This window comes from Caloenas nicobarica, chromosome 7 (assembly GCF_036013445.1).
Source record: "Caloenas nicobarica isolate bCalNic1 chromosome 7, bCalNic1.hap1, whole genome shotgun sequence".
Taxonomy (NCBI): domain Eukaryota; kingdom Metazoa; phylum Chordata; class Aves; order Columbiformes; family Columbidae; genus Caloenas; species Caloenas nicobarica.
This window is the reverse complement of record NC_088251.1, coordinates 29,572,343-29,583,422: the sequence shown is the minus strand read 5'-3', so window position 1 is coordinate 29,583,422 and position 11,080 is coordinate 29,572,343. Positions and strand designations below refer to the sequence as shown.

Here is an 11,080-nt window from a genome sequence, read left to right as displayed (position 1 = left end):
GAGCTGCCTGGTGGGTGCTGGAGAGCCTCCTCTTTGCCACACTAGGAAAATGTGGGTTTGCTAATTTGTCGTCTTTTTTATTTTTCCTTCACCTGAGAGCTGCTAGGGCTGACACGAGTTACCTGCCTAACCCAGGCAAGGCCTTCAGTGACGCTGGGCTTTTGCAATCTGACTTGAGCGGGCAACTGGAAAGATGGACAGATTTGCAGCTTCTTCTAAAAAATACAGGTAAATTACAACTCTCACCATCTAGCAGTATCCCACTTGACAGGAAAAGGGGATTGTGGTTAAAAATGCTAAGAAATTAATGAAGTTTAGACTGGTTTTTGTTTTCAGGAGGTTCAGCTCAGGGGTGAAGGAAGGAGAAAGAAGCCAGCCCTGCGGGGGATGAAAGTTGGCCATGCCCAGGATCTGCTGCTTCAGTAGTTTTCCAGCACTCTTCACAAAGCTCAGTTCAGTGGTTTTTCTCTGTCTGCGGTGGTAGAACAGGTTGGGCTTTTTTTTTTTTTTTTGTGGTTTTGATTGAAAAAAAGTAATCTTATAAACAAAGACAGTGCGGTGAAGCAGAAATCTCTACCTGGGCACACCCTCTCATTGGGGTGGGCAAATAAACATCTTTTCTGTATGTGTTTTCAGCTCTCATTCCTCACATTCAAACTCCACCCATTCTACCAGTCACCCCCAAAAGAATTAGCAGGTCTCCTGGCACACGTATAAAACCAGGACAGGTCAGGACAACCCCTCACATAGTGTGATATATGTCGCAAAGTTCTTAATTTTCTTGAAGCCGAGGAGTGTTTAACAGCTGTCAGAAGCCACAATGTCAGGTAAAAACTTCCAGGGACTGAAGGAACAGGCTGAAGGTGCAGCAAAAGATGCTGGTAAGAAAGACTAAATATCCTTGTGTAATTGTGGGGGGCTTAGCTGTTGCTTTTGTTTACAGAAACTACAATCTGAAGTTGCACTACTAGCTTCATCGGTGCTACCAGGACACAGCTTTCCCTTTTCTTTCTATTTCTGAGGCCTGAGTTTTGGCCATCGCCTGGAGAAGGCCCCACGCTGGCCACTTCTCTCAGCTCCATGTGGGCAACCACCTCCAGCCACCCAGAGCTCCCTCAGCACCTGCTGAGCATCGTCCAACCCTTATCACTCCCCAAACAGAGCTTTAAACCTAGTGTTTTTAGAGCAGTGAAGCCTGTTTGGGAAGTAATAACCTTTTTTTATCTAACATTTACATTGCCAGGGTGGACTTTTCTCATGCTCTGCAGGAGTTTTTATACTGTTCTACTTCTTAGAAGTTGGAGTTAACTTTTGATTGATGTTTGCTACTTGGCCTGATTATCAAAGCCTTCTGGTAATAACTGTATTGGTTGCAATGGACTGTTTGTAATAAGTAGTACAAGTATGTTTCTGTTGTTTTCTTCTCCAGCAGTAAGCACCAGACTTTGCATGGTTCAAAAAAAATCCATGCACAGGTTGCTGTTGTAGCTCTTCCAATGTTGTAGGGCCAAGTGCAGTATTATTATTATTAGCCCTATGCGTTGGAAAACAATTTTTCAATGCAAAGTATAACAGCTTTTCCTTTAAATGAAAAATTTCGATATGTGTAGAGCTGCCGCCGGCATTTTATAGTATATTCCTTACAGTGATTGTGTGTAGCCCATTCCTAGCAGGGTATGATTTGTATCAGTCCTGGTTTCTGATCCTGCAAACACTTTGTTGTATAGCTGAAATACGTGAGTAACCTCACTGATTTCTCCAGACTTACAGTAAGTTTCCATCCACCTGGGAACAATTGTGTAGTAGACTGAGAAACATGATAGTACGTCTTCCTGGAAAACAAAATAGTCCCTGCTGCATCCTGAATATTAGTGCCATTGAGGGGTCACTACTACTAGCAAAAGTGATAGGATGGCTATCACTCTATTGTAAGCTATCAGACATTTTACAATTACACGGCATCTCACTTTTCTAATGCTTTTTATTCTGGACTTGATCCCCTACATTTTTAGATTCTGCTCTTCTTCTTCTTCTGTTTATGTAATGTCTTGTTTGTAAAATATCCTTGTTCTTGTTCTGCTCTGTTTAATGTTTTTGCTCTCATTTTGGGAAAGGCATTACTCCTAAACTGCCTGTGAAGAAAATGCGTGCTAGATGGTCAAACTTCTCCAAGCAGAATAAGCTAGAAAAATAAATACAAGCAGGTGTAGTGTAAAATTACTCGCCACTACTCTTTGCTGCTTTATCTCCTTTTTATTTTATCTTCTTATCTGTCATTGATTTGCTTGGCTGACTGTAGGTGCCAGGTGCTGTTCTGGCAACACATGTTGTTCCCATGGTGCCCGCAAGTGAAGCACACAGCCTCAGCCAGCTCTGTACCAGACTTAGCTCTTGCCAGGGGCACAACCTTCTGCAGACATGCAGAAATGCCAATTGATATAGGGAATTCCTATAAGCATAAATGTGAACATGTGGAAATGAATTTTTTTGGTCCTTAATTACAGCAAACGCATTGGGACAGGCTACTCAGGATGCAGTCAACCAGATTACAGATGCAAGCCAGAAAGGTAAGAGAAATGATGTTCAAATCAAGAAGTGATGGAGCAGCTCAACACGATCTGGCAGCAGGCAGTGCTCATTCCTCTCTGCCCTGCCCATGCTGTCAGACTGAAAGCCCTTGGTTTCAGTGGCAATTTTTGGCCTCTTACAAATCTCATGGGACAGAATTGCAGGATCTGTTCCTTAGTAGCTCCATACATTTACTGGCAGATATACCATGATAGCTGACTCCTCCCTGGCCACCAAGTCCCATGCCTGACACTCAGATTTTGGCTTCCTTTATAGAAAACTTGTGGGAAGAGCACGAACAGAACTTTGCTCTTCTTTCTTGAGGATTAAGTAACCCTGTGAGGGCAGGGGTACATCGGGGTCCAGCCCACACCAGCCCCCAGTGCCTGCTGAGGCAGAGCTGGCGTCAAACAGTAATGATCCCCCAGCTGGGAAGGTGCCATCAGGAATGTGTCGGTGTCTCATTTCTGAGGATTGAGAACAATTTAAACTAAAAACTAAGCTCAGTCCTCACTTAATTTTAATATTTTTCTGAAGATTAGGGGAGAATTAGTGACTTCAGGGTCTAAAATATTTACTGAAAGCCTAAATGCATTGACAATATCTCCTTAGAGCAGATATCCTCTGCAGCTCCATAATGCCACGTCATTGCCACTTGTTAATGTTAGATGGGGAGGCAGCAAAATTGCCAAAATACAGCTGAGATCCCAGAGAAAGGAGAGAGGCTGTGCCCCCTTTGAGTGTCTCCTTCCTCCTGCTGAGACCCTGCTGCGGTTTCCCATCCTGGCTGACGTTGAGTCCTGCATAGGAGTGACCCTGTGCCCACAGCCCATGGCTGAGAGCAGCCCTCACAGGTGGTGCCTCAAATATACAACCGAGAAAAGAATCAAGGGGAAAGCATCCTTCACCTTCCCTATCACTTGATAAGGTTGTCTTTCCCAAACATCCCAGTATTCACAGCACTTCTTGGCCAAAAGCACCCTTTTCCATCAGGCAGGCCACACCTAGACCAAAATCAATCTGTTCCAGCTTTGTCCTGTCTTTCATCTCGTACTTCTTCAGCTCAGCACCCAAAACCTCCAAGTAATGCCTCCTATTTTGCAGCCCGTCCTAAATACATCCTCTCAAACCCAACTATAATCACCTGTGGAGAACCTTTTATTTAAAAAAAAAAAAAAACAACCTATCTTTTTATAATCTAATACCTTTCACACTTTCCCCTTCCATCATAAATATTAAACCATGTTGTGTGTTTGAAGCTTTTTGCTTATCTTTTTTCCCTCTCTTGCAGCTATTGACAAGGCTTCCAAGGCAGCGCAGGATGGGGTAGAAAAAGCAACTGGACAAGCTGCAGAAGCAATGTCTGGCCTTGGGAAAAAATGTGGATTTAAGAAATGATGCTAATTTAAGCAAACAGTATTGCATGTAAAAAAATCTCTCTTTGGTCTGCAATTCCTTGCTTCTTTGTGTAGAAAAATGAAAGCTGTTAGAGATCTGGATAACTTCTTTCTCTCCAAATACAAAATTTTAAGGCAAAAGGCCCCTTTATTCTTCTTAAAGGAAAAAGCACATATTTTAGCACATCTTGTAACATCTGTTCACAATCTTCAACATGGCTCATAAGACTTCAGCAATGCTATTGCCCTGCACTTACAACAGCACAACGGTTATTGCCACATTTGCTGAGTGTATTTACAAATCGAATGAAACCGTTCATGTTCTGGGACACCAGGACATTCCTGTGATGAAACAGAGTTTCCTTCCAGTAATCGAAAGTTAAGCTGGTGTTATATTTCATGTCAGTTGTTTGCTTCATCCCATTTGCTGTATTTTCTGATTTAGATAAATAAAAGGTATTGTAAGATTTCTACCACCCAGAAATATATCATCCGGTTATACCCTATTGTTATTTTATTAGGCTTTCAGTGAAGTATCACACAAAGTCTTGCAAATCTCTTTTGCTTTCTGATTGAAAGCCCAGTGAGGTCAGTGTTCATCCTGTCAGGGAAGTGAGTACTGAATCATTTTGCAGCTTGGCAGACAGACAAATGCAAACCAACAGCCCCACACCGTGGAGGAGCCCCATGGTTTCTGTGAGTGACCAGGAGTTGTGGTGTCCACCCTCACCCTTTCTCTTGGCCACCTGTTCCCAGTCTAGATTTCTTTTTATCTGCAACACATCTCTTGTTAAATCTCCTGGGGACAAAAATCAAACACTTTATCCCCATGCATGCTTGCAGCACTAACGCTAAATCTGACGGGAAGCACCAATGTGGGAGATGGCACCGTGACGCATCTCAGTAACCAGGCCTGAGAAATGGGCACTCTTCTTGCCTAGGAGACAGAAATATTTATCTGAGGTTGCTACTTGCTGGGCAATCAGAGGCTGCTGTAGCCAGACAGGTGCCCACATAGGGCTGCCTCTGTCAACAAAAGGCCCTGATACCCACTTCTTCACAGTAAGTGCTCTTACCTTGGTCTTTGGGTGTTTCTCATTGCCAGACAATAGTTCCTTTCTATGACTTTTTTTTTATCCTCCTGGTTTGAAGCCTTACCAGCCTGATTTCAGTAAAAATCCAATCAAAAAGAAGCACCTGGATTTAATGAATAAGGTGAGCCAGGCCAGCTTGAGACACTGCTGTCTCACACTTCTTGACCAAGAGCTGTGGTTGGCCGGGGGTTTTTGGAAGCTGGTGTTTGTGGATGCTGTTCCAGGAGAGACTGACTCCCCGCTGAACCCAAAGAGCACTGCACTCTGCAGAAGGACTGCATGGACTGAAAAGCTTTTATGGACCCAAAGGTAATAGACCATCCGTGAGTAAACATAGTCCAGGGCTTTGCACAGTGTCCCAATGCAATATCCACTGTCATTAAAAGCTTTTGAAACCTAAATATTTACCCAAGTACAAGCTCACAGAAAAAGCATTAGACTATTGCACTCCCAGTTACTGGGCAACCTTCAATAGTACTTAACTGTCTCTGCTCTGCAGCTGCGTTTGGCCATGCTGGCTGGTGGCTGAGCTCAGGGCATGTGTGTGCTTGTGCCTTGGCAGCTCTACTCCGTGCTTTGAACAAGCTGTCCTGGCACCACTCGCTGTGAGCAGCAGCCCTGGGCTGTGGCTGCATGACCAGCTGGGCATGGGGCCATGTGGGTGCTCTCATTAGCCCTTGTGCACTACTGAGCAAAGTTTGGGACATGTCACTGTGCTGGGGGTGGCTGAGGAGAAGCAGAGGGGCGGCTTGTGTTATGGACTACACCTCTTCACTGGTCTTCTACGGTTTTAGTCTATATGTAGTATTAATATTATCATCATCAAAGTTTGGGTGGCAAACATCCTCAAAACCGAGAGCTGACCTGCATAAAGTTTGTATTGGGAACATCTTCACAGTGGTTTCAAATTTAATAAAACATCAAATTAATATTAAGCACTTAAACCCATTAGTGGCTACATATCCAGTATTTTGAACTGTCAAGGTGTTTGAAATATTTTGGTTTACTGTACTTTTAAAAAATCACAGTAATAGACAAGCAAACCTATCTGTAAGTTGCACAAAACACGGCTACAATTTAACTTGATTTTCTTAGCAAGCTCACTTTTTTCTGTTTCTTTTTTTTTTTTAACTTCTAACCTATAAGAGCAATAACTTATCCTCTTACCTCTTGATTTGTTCAGCTGAAGTTGGAATGGACACACACAGAGAAATTGCAATTTCTCAGTAGATAGGGAAGCAGCAAACATGTGCATCTTCGTCCTCAGTTAGAAAAACAAAACAAAACTTGTGACCATATCATGAAAGGGAAACTTCACTCTAAATCCGGCTCTGGAAGGGAGGACTTCACTGTGGCTGTAGCAAGTATTGAAAACACTGATAGGCTTTTCAGATCAACTGAAACATGGAGTCTTTACTGCACACCTATGTCTTACTTTCAGAAAACAAACATCTACTTGAATATATCTAAAATGCAAGTCAAACTGAGATTAAAAGTATTTTGACTGCTAGTCCATGGGAGGTTATATCACCTTGAAAAGTATTAGCAGATTCTAGAATTTGTTTTGCCTTTTTCTTTGGTGACCCCAGTGAGGAATTGATGCATCTTAATTGCCTTTTCAACAAATGAACTTGAGAAATGGTGCAGCACTTGAGATGGCTGACTTTTGTCAAAGCTCTAGGTATGAATGGGATTTAACTCGTGTGTGAACAACTCCTGTGCTTGTCTGCAAAACAATCCATTACAAATGACATATTTTAAAGCAATACTTGGTCCAACCTGCTAAAGGCAATATAGCAATAAAGTTACTATAAGTATATTTGTAGTGACTGTAACTGTTCACATATACAAAATCTTTATAAGGCAGTAGTCAAAATACCTAGATCCTCAAAATTTCCATTTCTATGGAATATTTAGACTATTTTCTTTAGAAAGGAAGTAGTCTGCTATATGTTAAAGTTAGTGAATCAGATCTATTCAGAGATGATGTTTTAAAATGTGTTTGCCTCTGCTCTGCAGAGCAATTGTAAAGTTTCAGTTTAAGGAGTGGGCACTTGTTTGTATCTGGAAGTGGTTGAATATTCCTTTCACAATGCTTATCTAGGGATATTTGTTTACTGTTGGATAGGGTAGGATCTTGCATAAGGTAAATATTCCTGTTGCTCTGTTGAAGAGGAAGCAGCTAGAATCTTCTCTGAGAAACACTGTGTATAAGTGAATTAAGTCTGAGGATCTAATTGTAGACATGGTGATTTCATGTAGCTAGCGGTCACTGTTTTATAAGAGTAAATATGTCTTGCAACTGTTGTTACTGTTGGTGATGACTGGAAGTGGATGTGCTATTTAGAAATTACTGATTTCTTAGATCTATTTTTTCTGGCAACATACTTACTGAAGAAAACTGCACTAGAATGACACTTCTGTTATGCTGATATTTATAAGCGATTCTGAGGGTCGTCTCAGGTGTCATCTGTCAAATCTTGCTGCAGTGGTTGTTCTTTGCTGTGTGGTAAATCTGGCAGAAAAGAACCTGTGGGATATAAAATTATTGAGAAACTTCTCCATGTTTTATCAGCGATCATCCACCCTCTAATCAGAATATTGTATATTAGCTAAAACATTTCATATCCAGTAGCAGAAATTGTACTTCACCTTAGTAATTACTGGTTTCTAATGCGAGGGAGTGTTCTCCCTGATGTAGTGTTGCCTGATCTTTTCTGATTTTTTGGGATGTTAGAACTCCTGAGAACAGCTCTCTCGTGCCACTGATGCCTAGTGAAGACTGTTGTAAATAATTGTACTTAACGGGTGTGCCTAAATGAAGGGTGAGCCCCGTGAATCTCATAAGCAGTTCATGCGAGGTTCTGCGACTGCTGTGGAGCACGAATCCTGCCCTGGGAGGCTCCAAAGTCCCACGAGGCTCCTGCCACCAGGTCTTGTGGTCTTGCACACACAAGCTTAAACCAGTGTCCCTTTCCTTCGAGCTGCATAAAAGCTCCTTCCCATTGACATAATACTTAAAATAGAAGATGGTATTTTGATTCAAAAGTTCTCTGCTCTCTACACACCACCTTGTTCAGTGTTTTCCTGCAGTAAACAGCTATTTGTAGGGGTTTTTTTAAAAAAATTCATAATTAAAATCTTTCTGGAAATACCTTCCAGTTTTGTATTTAACCATCTTCATAATTTGTGTCTTCTCCAGTTAGAGGGGAGAAAAAAAAAAGTGTATCTTTGATTTTTACTGAGGTAGAGAAGTATTCTGCTTTAAAAACTTCCAAGGGAAAAGCAGGATTCCTTTGAAAAAGAATACTTATTTAAATAATTTTTATTAGTTTTGTTGGTAGCTTGATGTTACTTACTTCTGCAGATGAAGGTGCATATTTTTATTGTTGCCAGTAAAACTCTGCTTTTTCAAATGCAATTATTTTATCTGTAAGGCTGTCTGTAATGTGTTTGGAAGTGCAAGGTATGCAGCCAATGGATGTTTATCTCCAGCTCCAGTATATATACATACATATATATACATATAACATAAATGTGTGATTATATATGGATGTGCAAAAAAAAACCGGACCAAAACAAACAAACAAACAACTTTGGACGAAGGTACTTAATACCTAATCAGGGTAATTTGAGTTTTAGAAAGTTAATTGCAATTGTCCCTGGAATTTTCTCCTTGCCTCAATTTTAGCAATTTTCAACCCACTACTGGTATCTGGAATTCTGGGAAATGCTGTTGCTAAAAAGAGCATTGTGCCAACTTGGAACAGAAGCGAATGGTAACGAGAAACCACCTGAGACACAAACAAGCCAGGCAGCTTTACTCAGGGCCAGAAAGCTGCTCCCAGAGGCCGCCGCCATGCCCGGCCCGCCCGTTACCGCGGCAACGCCGGCCGCTCTCGCCCCGCCCCCTCAGCCTCCTGGCCCAGCCCACAGGGAACGGATTGGGCCGCCGGCCAATGAGAGGGCGGCAGGCAGGCACGTGCTGCACGCACCAACCAATCCGCCGCCGGAGCCTGCGGAGCGGGGCGGGGACAGATCCCCGCGAGCCCTGCGGCTGTGGCGGGGCGGGAGCGGGGCCGGGGTTTCGCCAGCATCGGCGGGGTCACGGAGGTAGAAATAAATACCTGAGAGAAACTGGAAGTCCTCCTGCCGGGAGCTGGAGGAGGAGAGAGGCTTGATGGTCACCTGAACAGCTCTGAGAGGCTGAGGGAAACAAAACCAAACGACGTTTTTGTGAAGATTGTGACAGAGAAACTGTCAGAGAAATCGTTGATCTTCACGAAGTGGTTTCCTGAGGCAATGGCAGAGATCACATTTTCAGAGTGTTTATCACTCAGCAGTTGTCCAGGGGCTGAACTGAGAAAATAAATGCGTCAGTTCTCAGGCTTCGATAGCTACTGCTGCCTGGTGAAAGATAAAAAATACATTAAAAATACTGACTTGCTATAAACAAAGAACAATGCTAAAGAAATGGAGAAATACAAGGCCAGCCCCCTCTGAGCCACTGCTACTTCCACGCTCTTTGGGCCGGGTCAAGGCCGCTTTGTTTTTTGTATTTGGGCCGTTTCCATTAGTGTCACTCAAGAAGTTCAGGTGGGGTCGGGCAAGCAGCTGCTGAGCCAGCACAAGAGGATGTGATGTTTACCAAAAAAGCTGGTTTTCACACCTATAATGATGGGTTTGAGTCTAACAGTTGCACCACCTGGCCCTTGGGTAGAGAGGCTGTATTCATGAGAGACATCTGCAGAAAAGACTGGGCTCATTCGTTTCTATCAGAAATAAACGCAGAAATCCTCCTCTCAAACCTCTGTCTTAGCAGAATGGAAATACTGGCAGGTAACTGCAGGACCTGTCTGACCACCGACTGACCCCAAAAAACGTTCTCTTGCCCTTGCTTATGCCCATCGTACAGACAGAAGCTTCTCCATTGCATACAGCAAATGTAATCAACAAACAGGACTTTTCAGGTTTTCACCCTTTGGGGCGCAAAAGAAACATTGCCGTCAGCAAGAATAAGGACCCCTCTTGTCTATGGCTCATGCAAGAGCTGCAGCTCTGAAGACACACAGGTCTGTTTAGACAGTAAGTCTCGAAGAGCATATTTTAAGACAAAATGACACTTGCCTTTTTGTCAGTCTCAGTGCACTTCACATGGGTGCTTCGTATTTCCTTGTAAAAGAGGAAAGCAGACACCGGGAGGCTGGGTCCACTCACTTTGGAAATCTAAATGGGTAAAAATTATTTACATCCAGTTAAATAGCCAGCTCATTTCCATGTGAATGAAGACTATCTTTTGACAGAGTAGCATTTGATACTTTCATTATCCTTTTCCAGTCTTTGGGTATCCTCAACATCATGTTTGCTTTTGTCTCTAACTCCAGATGGCTCAAGGACAGGGAGATGGGTAAAAGTGATCCAAGCAATAGTGGTTGGGTGCAACACATGTTTTTGTTTCTGCAAACTCTGACACACAGAAGTTGTTCAAGTTGCACAGAGGAGCTCTTCCAATTCTTTAGATCCTGATAACAGGCTTGGGAAGGCACAGGCTCAGCCCCTGCAATAGCGCTAGGCTGACAGTGGTCAGGGCTATGTCAGAGGAACAGCACAGAATGTCATTTTGCCGAAGGGAGATCTTGGAAGGGTTTATGCTCAGAAAAGCATGGTATGGAAGAAGTCTCTGATGGTTTTCATCAGCCAGCCAGAAGCAGCCTGGTATCACAGTGCTCTCTTCAGCTGCTGGGAAGACAGGCTCAATCTTCTTCCAGAAAGACAGAGCGGCTTGGCCTGAGGAGGAGTCCCACTGCTCGGTAAAGATCACCCTCCTTACCTCAGGCTGTGCAAGAAGTGTGGGCATTCTGGTGCAGGTGTTTTGAGTAGCAAGCAAAATAGAAGTTTTATACTTTAAACAGGACTGCAACAGACTGGGCAGCCCTAGCAGCTATACTGATAAAGGATCTGACTTTAAGTACAGTATTTTTAAAATGTACTACCTGTGTATTGAGGCATTTTTAGCATTTT

At 43.0% G+C, this 11,080-nt stretch overlaps 1 protein-coding gene across 1 annotated transcript; it reads left to right on the top strand.

Moving 5' to 3' along the window:
- Positions 1 to 676: 676 nt before the first annotated feature.
- ADIRF (adipogenesis regulatory factor) lies at positions 677 to 4,432 on the top strand. The gene is made up of 3 exons (XM_065639379.1): positions 677 to 881; positions 2,505 to 2,567; positions 3,860 to 4,432. Exons 1-3 carry the CDS (start codon positions 821 to 823, stop codon positions 3,964 to 3,966), a joined length of 231 nt encoding a protein of 76 aa, XP_065495451.1. The 5' UTR covers positions 677 to 820; the 3' UTR covers positions 3,967 to 4,432.
- The last annotated feature ends 6,648 nt before the right edge of the window (positions 4,433 to 11,080 follow it).

Excerpts from the sequence above, each read along its gene's own strand:
- ADIRF (XM_065639379.1), top strand. The coding sequence starts at position 821 with ATGTCAGGTAAAAACTTCCAGGGACTGAAGGAACAGGCTGAAGGTGCA. Across the intron at positions 882-2,504 it reads AGGTGCAGCAAAAGATGCTG|CAAACGCATTGGGACAGGCT; the intron begins GTAAGAAAGACT and ends CCTTAATTACAG. Across the intron at positions 2,568-3,859 it reads TACAGATGCAAGCCAGAAAG|CTATTGACAAGGCTTCCAAG; the intron begins GTAAGAGAAATG and ends CCTCTCTTGCAG.